Source organism: Thalassophryne amazonica, chromosome 1, assembly GCF_902500255.1.
Source record: "Thalassophryne amazonica chromosome 1, fThaAma1.1, whole genome shotgun sequence".
Taxonomy (NCBI): domain Eukaryota; kingdom Metazoa; phylum Chordata; class Actinopteri; order Batrachoidiformes; family Batrachoididae; genus Thalassophryne; species Thalassophryne amazonica.
The window spans coordinates 48,335,222-48,352,206 of NC_047103.1; the positions used below are offsets into that span (position 1 = coordinate 48,335,222).

The window sequence follows — 16,985 nt, forward strand, 5'->3', positions numbered from 1 at the left end:
CAAACTATATCACAGACAGCTTATTTCCTATGATGTGGTGCCTCTCCCACGTTTCCATCAGAATAAACGAACTGGTGCAGCAGAATGAACTGAAATCAATAGCACCCAGGAAATGTACTGTGTATAAAGAAAGAACATTAAGCTTCTTCTTTTCAATGGTTTGTATATGATTTAGAAAATGGTTGCTAGTGTACATACACATATGTAACCATAGAAAAGCTCTCACCACAGATGGTGGGGTTGAATCTGGCTGGACTTTTCCCCTGGTCTTGCTGAAGGTGATCCTCTTCCGCCTCATCCTAAGGAAGACGTAGATGCGGATGTAGACCAGCAGAGTGACAATAAAAGGTAGATAGAAGGACACAACCGAGGAGTAGATCACAAAGTCAGGGTTGGAGATGGAGCACACCATGGGGTCATCTGAAGTCACAGGAAAATATAAATATGCCGGCTCAAAGGACAATAACACAGTCAGAAAATGAAATTTACAGCAGACCGCCAACCCGAGTAAATGCACCCCGCTTTGGAATAACAGAATAATTCCTCAAAAATTTAGTATTGACATCAGTTTCTGCCGCTTATCCCAGTCCAGGTTGCAGCGGCAGTAGACCAAGCAACTCATCCCATACTTCCATATACTTGGCCATGTCCTCTAACTTGGGGGATCCCAAGGCATTCCTAAACTAGCTGGGAAATATAACCCCTCCAGGGCATCCTGGGTTTTGCTCAGGACATTATCCCAGTTGGAACTGTCTGATAAATGATGAGGGAGCACCCTCACCAGATGCCTGAACCACCTCAGCTGGCTCTTTTCGATGTGAAGGAGTAGGGGCTCTACTCAGAGACCCTCCTGGACATTCAAACTTCTCACCCTGTTCTTGAGTGTAAGCCCAGATAGCTGACAGAGGAACCTCATCCCCTCATGGCTCAGCCCAAGAAGTTACTGAAAGACTGGATTTTTATCTTGATCCAGGACAACTGCAAACAAAGTCAGTCTGATTCCTCTGATTATGTATCAATATTTCAAATTCCCAAGTCGAATATCTGTAATCTAAAGCTGGAAAAAAGGGATTTTACTGCAGTAAAACCCTTAACCATAGACTGTATAGAACTACAACTACACAATTCCTCCACACCTAGTATTTGTACGGCCTGCGACACAGAAGTCCATCTCACTCTTCACCCCATGTGTGGTGCCAGCCACACACCACACAAGTGGCAAGACCACATATATTGGGGAGATTGTGTAGTGCAGGGGTACCCAACCTTTTCTGAACCAAAATCTATTTTTAAAGTTGACAGTGTATCAAGATCTACCAAGCTATATCGAAAGGCATCGCATAGCCACAATTTATTATACACCAATATAACTACACAGTTTTTTGGAGTTAAGATCACATTTTAACAATAATAATACATTACTGAAGTAAATGTGCATGGTGCAAAGAATAAGCACAAGTAGGCCTAGGACTGGCCTACTTTGGCCTCTACTGGTGGTTGGCTCTCACCGTGTACACCGCCAACCCGTTCACATTTCTAACCGTTTTTCCCCACTCTGCGACACACCCGCCGAGGATCAAACTCTGGTTATTGGCGACTCTGTTTTGAGAAATGTGAAGTTAGCGACACCAGCAACCATAGTCAATTGCCTTCCGGGGGCCAGAGCAGGCGACATTGAAGGAAATTTGAAACTGCTATTTAAGGCTAAGCGTAAATTTGGTAAGATTGTAATTCACGTCGGCAGTAATGACACCCGGTTACGCCAATCGGAGGTCACTAAAATTAACATTGAATCGGTGTGTAACTTTGCAAAAACAATGTCGGACTCTGTAGTTTTCTCTGGGCCCCTCCCCAATCGGACCGGGAGTGACATGTTTAGCCGCATGTTCTCCTTGAATTGCTGGCTGTCTGAGTGGTGTCCAAAAAATGAGGTGGGCTTCATAGATAATTGGCAAAACTTCTGGGGAAAACCTGGTCTTCTTAGGAGAGACGGCATCCATCCCACTTTGGATGGAGCAGCTCTCATTTCTAGAAATCTGGCCAATTTTCTTAAATCCTCCAAACCGTGACTATCCAGGGTTGGGACCAGGAAGCAGAGTTGGAGTCTTACACACCTCTCTGCAGCTTCTCTCCCCCTGCCATCCCCTCATTACCCCATCCTCGTAGAGACGGTGCCTGCTCCCAGACCACCAATAACCAGCAAAAATCTATTTAAGCATAAAAATTCAAAAATAAAAAATAATATAGCACCTTCAACTGCACCACAGACTAAAACAGTTAAATGTGGTCTATTAAACATTAGGTCTCTCTCTTCTAAGTCCCTGTTAGTAAATGATATAATAATTGATCAACATATTGATTTATTCTGCCTTACAGAAACCTGGTTACAGCAGGATGAATATGTTAGTTTAAATGAGTCAACACCCCCGAGTCACACTAACTGCCAGAACACTCGTAGCACGGGCTGAGGCAGAGGATTAGCAGCAATCTTCCATTCCAGCTTATTAATTAATCAAAAACCCAGACAGAGCTTTAATTCATTTGAAAGCTTGACTCTTAGTCTTGTCCATCCAAATTGGAAGTCCCAAAAAACAGTTTTATTTGTTGTTATCTATCGTCCTCCTGGTCGTTACTGTGAGTTTCTCTGTGAATTTTCAGACCTTTTGTCTGACTTAGTGCTTAGCTCAGATAAGATAATTATAGTGGGCAATTTTAACATCCACACAAATGTTGAGAATGACAGCCTCAACACTGCATTTAATCTATTATTAGACTCAATTGGCTTTGCTCAAAATGTAAATGAGTCCACCCACCACTTTAATCATATCTTAGATCTTGTTCTGACTTATGGTATGGAAATTGAAGACTTAACAGTATTCCCTGAAAAGTCCCTTCTGTCTGATCATTTCTTAATAACATTTACATTTACTCTGATGGACTACCCAGCAGTGGGGAATAAGTTTCATTACACTAGAAGTCTTTCAGAAAGCGCTGTAACTAGGTTTAAGGATATGATTCCTCCTTTATGTTCTCTAATGCCATATACCAACACAGTGCAGAGTAGCTACCTAAACTCTGTAAGTGAGATAGAGTATCTCGTCAATAGTTTTACATCCTCATTGAAGACAACTTTGGATGCTGTAGCTCCTCTGAAAAAGAGAGCTTTAAATCAGAAGTGCCTGACTCCGTGGTATAACTCACAAACTCGCAGCTTAAAGCAGATAACCCGTAAGTTGGAGAGGAAATGGCGTCTCACTAATTTAGAAGATCTTCACTTAGCCTGGAAACAGAGTCTGTTGCTCTATAAAAAAAGCCCTCCATAAAGCTAGGACATCTTACTACTCATCACTAATTGAAGAAAATAAGAACAACCCCAGGTTTCTTTTCAGCACTGTAGCCAGGCTGACAAAGAGTCAGAGCTCTATTGAGCCGAGTATTCCTTTAACTTTAACTAGTAATGACTTCATGACTTTCTTTGCTAATAAAATTTTAACTATTAGAGAAAAATTAGTCATAACCATCCCAAAGACGTATCGTTATCTTTGGCTGCTTTCAGTGATGCCGGTATTTGGTTAGACTCATTCTCTCAGATTGTTCTGTCTGAGTTATTTTCATTAGTTACTTCATCCAAACCATCAACATGTCTATTAGACCCCATTCCTACCAGGCTGCTCAAGGAAGCCCTACCATTATTTAATGCTTCGATCTTAAATATGATCAATCTATCTTTATTAGTTGGCTATGCACCACAGGCTTTTAAGGTGGCAGTAATTAAACCATTACTTAAAAAGCCATCACTTGACCCAGCTATCTTGGCTAATTATAGGCCAATCTCCAACCTTCCTTTTCTCTCAAAAATTCTTGAAAGGGTAGTTGTAAAACACCTAACTGATCATCTGCAGAGGAATGGTATATTTGAAGAGTTTCAGTCAGGTTTTAGAATTCATCATAGTACAGAAACAGCATTAGTGAAGGTTACAAATGATCTTCTTATGGCCTCAGACAGTGGACTCATCTCTGTGCTTGTTCTGTTAGACCTCAGTGCTGCTTTTGATACTGTTGACCATAAAATTTTATTACAGAGATTAGAGCATGCCATAGGTATTAAAGGCACTGCACTGCGGTGGTTTGAATCATATTTATCTAATAGATTACAATTTGTTCATGTAAATGGGGAATCTTCTTCGCAGACTAAGGTTAATTATGGAGTTCCACAAGGTTCTGTGCTAGGACCAATTTTATTCACTTTATACATGCTTCCCTTAGGCAGTATTATTAGACGGCATTGCTTAAATTTTCATTGTTACGCAGATGATACCCAGCTTTATCTATCCATGAAGCCAGAGGACACACACCAATTAGCTAAACTGCAGGATTGTCTTACAGACACAAAGACATGTCTCAGAGTGATGCTGAACAACTAATTCATGCATTTATTTCCTCTAGGCTGGACTATTGTAATTCATTATTATCAGGTTGTCCTAAAAGTTCCCTGAAAAGCCTTCAGTTAATTCAAAATGCTGCGGCTAGAGTACTAACGGGGACTAGAAGGAGAGAGCATATCTCACCCATATTGGCCTCTCTTCATTGGCTTCCTGTTAATTCTAGAATAGAATTTAAAATTCTTCTTCTTACTTATAAGGTTTTGAATAATCAGGTCCCATCTTATCTTAGGGACCTCATAGTACCATATCACCCCAATAGAGCGCTTCACTCTCAGACTGCAGGCTTACTTGTAGTTCCTGGGGTTTGTAGGAGTAGAATGGGAGGCAGAGCCTTCAGCTTTCAGGCTCCTCTCCTGTGGAACCAGCTCCCAATTCAGATCAGGGAGACAGACACCCTCTCTACTTTTAAGATTAGGCTTAAAACTTTCCTTTTTGCTAAAGCTTATAGTTAGGGCTGGATCAGGTGACCCTGAACCATCCCTTAGTTATGCTGCTATAGACTTAGACTGCTGGGGGGTTCCCATGATGCACTGAGTGTTTCTTTCTCTTTTTGCTCTGTATGCACCACTCTGCATTTAATCATTAATGATTGCTCTCTGCTCCCCTCCACAGCATGTCTTTTTCCTGGTTCTCTCCCTCAGCCCCAACCAGTCCCAGCAGAAGACTGCCCCTCCCTGAGCCTGGTTCTGCTGGAGGTTTCTTCCTGTTAAAAGGGAGTTTTTCCTTCCCACTGTCGCCAAGTGCTTGCTCACAGGGGGTTGTTTTGACCGTTGGGGTTTTTACATAATTATTGTATGGCCTTGCCTTACAATATAAAGCACCTTGGGGCAACTGTTTGTTGTGATTTGGCGCTATATAAATAAAATTGATTGAATTGATTGATTGATTAACAACACAACAACAAACAACCTAAAGAATACAATGCCTAATTCAAGTTGGAAAAGTTGTTCCCTACCTTAGAGGGACTTCTGGCACTGAGAGGAGGCAGCTAGTCTCTCATAGTCCAGACAGTAGGAGCTGAGCACCAACCATAAGCAGGCCGCAAGGTGGTTATCAGTCATGGTGGCTCTGTATTTTGACTACGGTTGGGTATCGAGAACTGGTTCTTTTCGAGAATCGTTAAGAAATGATTTGATCCATCGACATCAATAGCCTTTTTGCTTAACAATTCCCTTATCAGTCCTTCAGAGTGGCATGTTGATTTGAGGGTGTTTATCTGGAAAACTATCATTTCTCTATGTTGATTACAGACCCTGCAGTGGATCTGCAATGAACCACTTCTGAAGCAGCTCTGCAATGAAGCAATGAAGCAGTCCTCCGACCTGCTGCTTCATTGGTTCTCTGCTTCGCTGTTTTTCAGAAACAGCAAGTCCGTTTCTTAACCCCTATCAAAGCCATTCAAAGATGTCAATCGTGAGTCACTTTTATGTGGATTAAAATCTCTAAACTCTTGTCTTGTTGCAAGTAAGAAATGAGAATCATCTTCCGTCCCGTTCGCACAGCTCCAAATGCTGCGTTGCTCTCTGCCAAGTCAAGTTAGAAAGATAGGGTCCGAATCGCCGTTTTAAATCAAATGACACCTCTTTCTGTTGTGTGGGCCGCCAGAAGAGGAGGTACTGCTGGCCCACCACCAGAAGGCGCCCTGCCTGAAGTGCGGGCTTCAGGCACGAGAGGGCGCTGCCGCCTCAGGAACAAGCCGTGGTGACAGCTGTCACCCATCATCTGTGACAGCTGTCACTAATCCATACATCTGGTATAAAAGCAGGAAGACACCTCCACCAAACTGCCGAGATATCATCTTCATTTGGAGGTACTACTCTCAGCCTTTTCTTGAGATTTATAAATCTGTGATTGTGAGTGTTTGCAGGAGAACCGGTCGTTTTGGTGGAGGCTGTGCATGACGGCGCTCCTTTTCCTCTGAGACCACTGCAACGTGTTGAGTGAGAGGTGGAGGTGGCATTCCAACCATTGTTACTGGGTGTTCACACACCCACCCTTTGACTGTCTTTTGCTTTCTACCAGCAGTACCAGATCCGACACGCCGGAGAGGTGGCCACCTGGGGACTCCGGGACTTGGCGGCTCCAGTATTCCTCGGGTTCAGGTGGCGGTGGAAATCGTGTGGTTCCGGTTCGTTTCCTGACGGGCGTCTCCTATCGTCGAGCCTGCCCACACGACACCTTTATTAATTGACTGTTGCACATTCTGATTCTGCTGTGTTTGGTTGTGACATTCACACCAGTAAAGTGTTATAATTTGACTTCTTCCATTGTCCGTTCATTTACGCCCCCTGTTGTGGGTCCGTGTCACTACACTTTCCCAACATCTTTCCAAATGTTGTAATACAGAGAACAAACTACAACAGACTACAATGTTTATTTCCTCCCAAAATGAGATGTCCTGCATTCTTATGAATTACATTGATGTTTACTTGCAGTGCAGCCATTTGCAAGAGCTCAACTCAGAGGTACAGAGTAAGATTTGTGTCATTAATGTCTGAAAGGATATTCTTTGAGAAAAACTACAGATTTTATTTATTTCTATTTATGTCCAGATATCAAGGATGAAGCCAGTCTGCTCTGTGTCAGCCTGATCCTCAATCTCAGAAGCTAAGCAGTGCAGGATCTAGTTAGTACTTGGATGGGAGACCACTTCGGAACACCAGCGGCTGTGTGTTTCTCCAGGTGATACTGGAGTTGCGTCAGAAAGGGCATCAGGCTTAAAAATTGCGCCAAATACCAACGTGGCTCTGGCTGTATCCGCTGTGGCGACCCTGAATAACAAACAGGAGCAGCCTTAACAAACAATTTTGACGTGATCATTTTGATGTGTGAAAAGGCAGATTCACACAGATAAGTTGATCCAAAAAAGTGCAGTCAAATTCTGTGCCGTTTGTCTGCGGTTGGGGTATTTCTCTTTCTGCATTAGATTCCAGAGTTGGACATTCATGCCAGGTGTTGCTCTGGAATTGAGCTCAATGTCATTTTTCAGTGTGAGGATCTCATTCCCAATAGCACAGCTATCCAGGCTGAAGACTCATGTTTCAGAAATTCTTTCATTTTGGGCAACAAATTTACCTCTGTGTGCAGCAGCATCTGTGTATTCTGCACGTCTCCTCCAGCTGTGCACGGAATAAATGCTTCTGCAGACTCCTGCCTCGAACAGAACATGCAATCTTGTTAGCCACATCCATCACACCTTCCATATTTAGGGACTGTTGTGCTGCCAGGCGACTTTTCATTTCCTGGACTTTTCAGGTGTGCAGAGGTCATTTAGCCGGGAAGTTTGCACTGTAGCTCTTGTGACTCATTCTGAAATGCCGCTCCAAATTCCCTTATTTGGTAAAGCTACATTGCTGTATTGCAGATAAGACAGATGGATTTGCCATTCGAATAAATGAAAAAATAATCCTCCTCCTGCTCTGAATGAAAAAGATAAGTTTTCGATTTTTTAGCTTCTGCTGTTGTTTTCTTTTTCTTCTATGGTGTTTAACGCCAGTCAGCATTCTTATTGGTGCATTGCTGCCACCTTCTGCATCAGTCCGTCATAGCAGCACTAACTAAATTGTCTCAGATTTTTTTTTTTTTTCATGCAATGGACTGAAACTCGCAACCGACCCAAATGGTTGGGCACACCTGGTGTAGCGTGTAGCATTGTAAAAGGGATTATATTTCACAGTACTCACCCGCCAACCCCCATCCCCCCACCACCCCTTTCAAAAAATAATCTGACACATGTTTTCCTGTTTTTTTTTTGTTTTTTTTTTAGTAAGTAAGTTACAGAGCGAAAACGTGTTTCATTATAGTGCTGCACTCCAGCACATTACACATAGGGGTGGAGACTGAGATGTACTTCTGTCTTGATGTGCTATGATCCCTCACTGCTGTCAGCACCTTTGCTTATAAAGTGCTATTATAAAGCACAAAATGAATTCCTCATCAGCTGATGCCCACTGAGTTCGTCAGAAGATTTTGTGCGTATTCAAAACTTTGAGTGGAGATCAGTCATTTGATTTCTAATCAATTTTAATGTGTCCCTCCCCCATGCTCTCAAATAATCTGATGCCCCTTTAATTTTTTTAAAGAGAGATGTGAACACCTGAAAGGTGCTGTCCAAAGTGCTGAAGCATAAGAGCTATCATCACTGCTGCCAACAGTGTGCCTTTTACTACTCCTACATGCCTGAAAAATATTTAGTTGTTTTTTTTTATTTTTATGAAGACTCACTGGAGCAGTACACTTTAATGTTTTCCATGAATGAATAGGACATTGCTTTGTTAAGTGCCAAAATTGTTTATCATGACATCATACTGCTTTCAAGTCGTTGCTGACAACACTCTGTGATGGAAAGCTCAGCTCTTTTTCCATGTGACAGTGGTATCTCAGCCCACGTTAGTTCAGATACAGGTGTAGCTCAAGTTTTTTCCCCTGACATTATTTGAATGTTATGTGTGAGCATGCTGGTGGAAAGCTTTCAAAGAAGTTAGTTCAACTCTTCTGCCATCCCTCTGGTTTGTTCAAATGGAGAGAAAATAATGCTACTGATTGGTAGCACATGATATCCATTTGGGACAACCTATCTTCTGACTTAACTTCCACTCTGCTCAAATTCATTATTAAAAGTCAGTGAATGGTTGGGATAGCTGACTCTCTGCAGATGCAACGTACACAATCCCAAAACACAAGTTGTGATACTGCATTCACATGTTGGTGGTATGTAGCAGACAGTAAACCAGATATCCTGATAAAATCTGACCTGTGGTGTTGAAGCCAAACAGCAGGGGGCAAGAGACAGCGAAGGCCAGGACCCACACTGTGGCAATCATTGCAAAAACTCTCTTCCTGGAACGATGAGTGGTATTATACAAAACAGGCATCACCACCGCTGTGTACCTGCAGAAACACACATATTACAGAGTCTGACATTGTGGTCTATATGGTAAAATAAAACAAATTACATGAAGAAATTATATTATAATGATTATTATATTACCTTTTTGCTGTTATTTCTTAATTTATTATAAGTGGCTTCATGCCACCGAGCCCTATATAAGAACTAGAGTCAGCAGTCGCGCTGAGACATGTTCCAGCAAGGAGGCATGGTTGCCATTTTGGGTCAGAGCAACTCAGTGGGTAGTGTGCACTGACGCTCAAAGAATCTCATCAAGAAACAGGTGCAAAAATGCAGGAAAGCTGTGCATGTTGGCAAAGTCACAAACAGAGGAAGAAGGGAGACAAGATTCCCTTCCATAAGTAAGCAGTTTTGGTTATTCTTGTTACTTTTTCCGTGACTTTTGGGCAATCAACTGGTGAAAAGCATCATGTCTGTGTGCCAAATTGATGATTTACAAACCACCTGGAATTTTATTCAAAGCTGAATTTATTCAGTACTATACAAAAATGGATTTAATTAATGGGGACCGTGTGGAATTAATTAATGCAGCCTGTGTGTCCACTCTGGATTGTGTCATATTGTGCCTTCATGCAGAATTTGGAAGCTGGAACATATCGGATCTGTTTTAACTTTCAACACTAAAATAAAATAAAATAATAATTTTGTAGCCAATAGCGTATTTGCTTTATTGGCTGATGGATCCACATGCTCATAGAATCAGAAATTGTTTACAGCTGCAGGTGTCTCGTCCACATCGTGCGGTTTAGAACGATTTGGAATCCTGTCAAAGTTAATTACAACCCCAATTCCAATGAAGTTGGGACGTTGTGTAAAATGTAAATAAAAACAGAAAACAATGATTTGCAAATCCTCTTCAACCTATATTCAATTGAATACACCACAAAGACAAGATATGTAATGTTCAAACTGATAAACTTGATTGTTTTTGTGCAAATATTTGCTCATTTTGAAATGATGCTTGCAACACGTTTCAAAAAAGCTGGGACAGTGGTATGTTTACCACTGTGTTACATCACTTTTCCTTCTAACAACACTCAGTAATCATTTGGGAACTAAGGACACTAATTGTTGAAGCTTTGTAGGTGGAATTCTTTCCCATTTTTGCTTGATGTATGACCTCAGTTGTTCAACGGTCCGGGGTCTCTGGTGTCGTATTCTGCGCTTCAAAATGCAGCACACATTTTCAATAGGCCACAGGTCTGGACTGCAGGAAGGTCAGTCTAGTACCCGCACTCTTTTACTACGAAGCCACGCTGCTGTAACACGTGCAAAATGTGGCTCGGCATTGCCTTGCTGAAATAAGCAGGGACGTCCCTGAAAAAGACGCTGCTTAGATGGCAGCATTTGTTGGTCCAAAACATGGATGTATCTTTCAGCATTGATGGTGCCATCACAGATGTGTAAGTTGCCCATGCAATGACCACTAACACACCCCATACCATCACAGATGCTGGCTTTTGAACTTTGCACTGGTAACAATCTGGATGGTCGTTTCCACAAATACAGAATATGTCAGTGTGCTGCCATCCGAGGCACTCAACTGCATACCAGGAGCAACCTGGAGGTTGCAGTCTCAATGAGAGAGTTATGATGTGGACACAAGAGTTGAAAGGGCTACCAGCCATTCGTGCTAGCAATATGTATGCTTACTTGCTTATTGACTGTGGACAGACAACAGTGGCAGAGATTTTTTTTCTGCAGGTGCTACGGGGGAGCTTGGCATTGTTATGAGGGTGCTATGGGCTCGTGTGTCAATGACAGCTCTCTGCTACACCTCTGCCACATTCACGGGCATGCATACACATAGCCACATTCTGATCTGTGACAGTCACTAATGACATATAGTGGAGCAGATAAGTTTGAGTTTGGGCCAGAATTGTTCACTTGGTGATACAAGCATCAGATTTGGCATGAATGTTTCTCCATAAATTAGTGTTTGAGAAAGAAGTGCGGGCCACTTGAAAATCCAATATGGCGGCCAGGTATTTTATTTTATATAAGAATTCAGGCGCAAAACCCCGCAAATGCCACGCCCATGGAACATGAGATAACCATTGCAAGTGAAAGCTTACCGAGGCTCATATCCGATAACAAAATCAATTCTGCTGCAACACCCCATAAATCCTATGGTAAATGCAAGTCAAGATGTGGTTTGTATGCAGAACCTCATAAGTGCTATCCCAGTTTGTGTGCAAAACCACATTGTGTAACTCGGTCACGTGACGCAAAGACTGCAGCACCCACAAGAGCTTCTCTGATGCTGCGTTTGCATATAATGATGGCACGTCACGAATGCCACGAAGTTTACATTCTTGGCTGTTGATCACAAATGTGATGATTTGAGGCAGAGGCGTCAGGTGTCCTCGGGAACTGCTGCAACCTGTTACCACGCGTTATGATTAATGTGTTGGTGGAGCATAATCAGGAACCATTATATGCATGGTCAAGAATAATGTTATGCGCTGTTGCACGCTGTTGCACGCTGTTGCGCGTAACAGCGCACCGTTAAGTTTCGTCACAGTGTGAATGAGGTGAATTGTCTCCACACACACACACTCCCATATTCATCCATCAGCTGATGAACAATTCAGATCGCTCCAATTTGCTCCTTTAAATCCACACCAGAAGAACTTTGTGACTGCATGCTTAGTTGGGCTCTGTGCCATGAGGAGGAGGCACATAGAGGAGGAGGAGACGTAGATAGTCAGATGTGTGGTGTGGCTCCACGCAGCTCTCGTCTCGCTCGTTTTCCCAAACATTAGGCGCAGCACCAGGTGGAACAGCTGCAGGAGCGCGCTGAGGAGCACTGGAATGAAACTTTTAGCCGACTTGGCGTCACTGTTCTTCTTCAGCATACTGCAGGAATGAAACTGAATGCAGTGCAGCAGGGTTTAATTGTGTGCATGTCAGAGAAGAACGCTGTCATGCTCTATTAAGGATCATCACAAATCAAGACGGATCAACACGCTCAGTTGCGACCTCCACAACATGAGCCGAAATGAGGGTGGTGCATGACATTGGTGTAAGATTTTTTGACAGCCAAAAACATGCTCCATGGAAATCACGAATATCACCCACCAACACGCACTATTAAGAACATTATTCAGTTGCGTTAAGTCACATTAAGAATGTCAGTAATGTGCCAAGAATGACGCAAATAGGACATTCGTAATGGGTCTTGCCTATGTGTAAACATACCATTAGCGTACATTAAAGTGATGGACTTACTGAGTTTTGCAAATAAACTGAAGGTGGAGATACCAGGTTTGCAGCCAAATATATTAAAGGTTGCTAATTAACACATTTCTGAATAAAGTTTGATTTTTGAGATTCCGCTATTTTGTTCAGTGCACCATAACCATTTCATAACAAGAAAGAATGATTCATGGAGATGTAGAACTTCCATCAGGTAAATATCCTTATTTATAACAAAAGTAGTCTGGTGGAGATACAGGGTTTTGCACATGAAATCTTTATATAAGCAGACCAGACTCAAAGGGGTGACCCTCTGCTTGGGCCATGTTACAGACACAAATTACAGAACAATTCACAAAAAGAATATACAAGAAATGCTGTTGGTGCACAGGATAGGTTTTCAGCAAAAACACCAAACCCATCTCTGGATGGAGCTGCACCTTAAACAGAGAGAAAAAACAGAATCAGGCATCAGAAAGTCAAGAAATACAATATAATTTGCCAGCATTAAACAACAAGAAAAACAGGATATTACGGTGATTGCCAGCCACTAGCCCTAAGCTTCACTAAAAGACCAAAATTTTGGTAAAGTTGAGGCCATGGCATGCTCCATTTCCTAAAAAAAATGAATTAAAAGAGTCAAAAGTGCGAACTATACTATGCCAGTATGCTAGCCATATGAAAGGGAAAAATAAGTGCATCTTAAGTCTGGACTTGAAAGTGTCCACAGAATCTGACTGTTTTATTGACATGGGGAGATCATTCCACAGAACAGAGGCATGATAAGAGAAGCTCTATGACCCGCACACTTCTTATTCACCCTAGGGACACAAAGTAGTCCTGCACCCTGAGAACGCAAAGCCCGAGCCGATACGTAAGGTTTATTAGGTCAGCTGGGTAGGGAGTGGCCAGTCCATGAACAATTTTATAGACTACGTAGTAGCAGAACCTAAATCTGATCTCACTGGGGACAGGAAGTCAGTGAAGGGATGCCAAAAGGGGTGTAATTGTGGTCAAACTTTCTGCTTTGTGTCAAAGGTCTGGCTGCAGCATTTTGAACCAGTGGGAGAGCCCTAATGCTAGACTGTGGTAAACCAGAAATAGAACATTGCAGTAGTCTAATCTCAAAGAAGTAAATGCATGGATCAGGGTCTCAGCATCAGCCACTGACAGGATGGGACGAATCTTCGCTATATTTCGCAGGTGGAAGAAAGCAGTCCTCATAATATTTCTAATGTGGAGGTCAAAGGACAATGTAGGATCAAAAATTACCCCAAGGTTCCTCACTTTGTCAGTGTGATGTATGACACACGAGCCTAGGCTAAGCGTTAACTGGACAAATTGATGTCGATGTCTCACTGGACCAAGAACCATCATTTCAGTCTTATCAGAGTTTAAAAATAGGAAGTTTCCAGACATCCAACTTCTCACTGATGCAAGGCAATCTTCTTAGGATTTTATGTGAATGAGATTACCAGCAGTTATCGGCATGTATAACTGAGTATCATCAGGATAGCAGGGAAAGGTAATCCCAAAATGTGGCAATATGTGCCCAAGGGGTGCTATATCCACCCATCCATCCATTTCTTCTGCTTCATCTGAGGTCAGGTCACGGGGGCAGCAGCTCAAGCAAAGCCGCCCAGATGTCCCGATCCACACACACCTCCCCAGCTCCTCCGGGGGGAACCCCGAGGCGTTCCCAAGCCAGCTGCAAGACGTAGTCCCTCCAGCGTGTCCTGGGTCTTCTCCGGGGCCTAATCAGGGAGCCTAAGACAGGAGGGGTGCTATATAAAGGGAGAAAATCTGGGGGCCTAAAACGGACCCCTGTAGAACCCCAAATTTCATGTCACTAAGGTTAGAGGTAGTGTTACTGTACAAAATACAGTGAGACCGACTGGTCAAGTATGGCATCAACCATGCAAGGGCACTCCCAGTAATCCCAAAGTGATTTTCCAGCCTATCAAGTAGAATATGATGATCGACGGTATCAATGCAGCACTGAGATCTAACAGCACCAGAACCATAGTGGTGTCCGAATCCATTACAAACAGAAGATCATTCACCACTTTAGTGAGAGCCGTCTCTGTAGAATGATATTTCTAAAAGCAGACTGCAGTGGCTCAAAGAGATTATTCTCAGTAAGATAGTGCATCAGCTGCTATGGACCACACCACTTTTTTCCCAGAATTTTAGAGCAAAATGATAGATTTGATATTGGCTGATAGTTTTTCAATACACAAGGGTCAAGATTAGTTTTCTTAAGTAATGGTTTAATTCACTGCAGATATGAAACATTTAGGAACAAATCTAGAAGTTAAAGATATATTAATCATTTTAAACACAGTCGGCCCAAGGGTGGGCCACAGGTCCTGAAACAGTTTTGTTGGTATAGGATCAAAAAAACAGGTTGTGCTTTTTGTTGATGTTGTGACTTTTGTCAGCATGCCTAGAGAGATACTGTCAAATTCTGTAAATTTAGGTAATACCTCAGTAACGGTGCCCACATCAATAGGAGGGTGTAGTGGCTGGGTTGAGGCATGCATATGTTTAACCTAATGTCTTCTATTTTCTTCTCAGAATAATCCAGGAAATCTTGTGCTGTAAAAGGAGAGTGAACTACAGGTGGTTGTCCATGAATAAGTGTTGCCACCGTGTCGAACAAGAACTTTGAGTTATGCTTGTTTTTGTTGATCAAATCAGAGTAATGGGTCCGCTTTGTAGCCAGTAATGCATGCTTATAGTCTAAGATAGCATCACACCACGCAAGGTGGAATACTTCTAATTTTGAACTACGCCATTTCTGTTCTAAACCTCTAGCCTTATGCTTGAGGTCATGCAGTTAATCACTGAACCAAGGTGACTGTGTTTTGGGGTAGCGCGGTTTTAACACAGGTGGTGCAATCATGTCGAGTGCAGTTTTGAGCACTGAGTTTAAACTATCCACAAGACGGTACTTGCCAAATGTGAAGCTAAGACATCAGGCAGTCTAGCTTTGGGTTCAGTCTTAGTTGAGGAGTTGATGCATTGCCGTAGTGTTATATAAGGTTGTTGTTCCACTAAACACGGCAGCAAAACTGTCAACTTAATAAGTGAGTGATCAGAGACCACTGATGTAAGAGGCATGATGTCAATACTCATGACAGCAATACCACGTGCAATAACCAAATCCAGGGTATTTCCACTAATATGCGTCGAGTGCATTGCCGAAATCCTAATGCAGCCATAATTTCCATAAATGATTTGCAGAGAGGATCAGAAGGCTTATTTATATGAAGTCACCAATGATCAGAATGTTATCTGCACTAGTTGACAAGTTAGAGATGAACGCACCAAATTCATCTAAGAATTCAGAGTATGGGCCAGGAGGCCTATATACAGTGACAAAGTAATACAGCTGATTTTTATTCTTCTGACTTTGGCAATGCATAATATCCTGAGCAGAGTGGAGAATCAGATGCTCAAACAACTTATATTTGTGACCCCCAACAGCTAATAAGCGAAACCTAGATTTATAAATAAGAGCAACACCTCCGCCTTGCTTCACATCATGAGGGACGTGACTAAATGGATATGCTGGTGGGCAGGCCTCATTTAAGGGGAGGACAGCTGTAGGTTTAAGCCAGGTTTCACATAACACAATCATATCTAAGTGATGATCAATAATTAGAGGATAGTAATCTTATGTTAATGAGACCCAGACTAAGGACCTCAGTGGGGTTGACAGTTGAACTGTGGGGTGGTTCCAGAGTAGCATATATAAGATGCTTATAACTAGGTTTAGGTTTGAGACATTCCACGCACGTTGTAGGTAGCAGACACAAAATCTTTAATATTTCTGGAACAACCATTGGGCCATCCTCAATTTCAACATCATCCAATGTAGTAATGGGTATTAAGTTTGCAAAGTATATCCCTCTATGATTTTTATGGACATGTCTACGGAAGCAGGCCACAGTCTCAACTTGTTGAATTTCCCTCCCTGGCAGATAAACTGCACTGTCACCATAGTGGCATTTCTGCACTAATTTCCCTGCTCAGCTAATGGATTCCACATCCACATTTGTCGTAAGTCTTGCAGGGTCTCTAATCACCTCCTCTGTGGCCTGCTGTAAATTCCTAATGTTACCCTCCCTGTAGAGCTCTATCTATGTTCGCAGACAAGTTGCCAGCGCCTTCTCCAGTAGGGTGGAGGCCGTCTGGCATCAGCAAGCCACGGCAGCCCCAGAATGAAGGCCAGCTAATAATAAAGCTCAAGCCTTGCTGTCTACAAAATTGCGCCACCCACCTATTTAACTATGTCAGCCTGCTAAACATCTCATCAGTACCCCGGGAGGGGAGGGGACCAGAGACTATTAATCGATGCCGACACATCTTTCTGGCAAGGTCACAAGTCCTCTCTATGTTCATTTTGTGTCCTCTGAGTGCTTCATCCT

At 42.5% G+C, this 16,985-nt stretch overlaps 1 protein-coding gene across 1 annotated transcript in view; it reads right to left on the reverse strand.

Annotated features, from left to right (window-relative positions):
- drd3 (dopamine receptor D3) overlaps positions 1-16,985 on the reverse strand; it is a 156,759-nt gene that overhangs the window by 68,668 nt on the left and 71,106 nt on the right. The window contains exon 5 of the mRNA XM_034169444.1: positions 227-420. Coding sequence (XP_034025335.1) covers positions 227-420 — 194 coding nt within the window. The remainder of the gene's footprint in view (positions 1-226; positions 421-16,985) is intronic.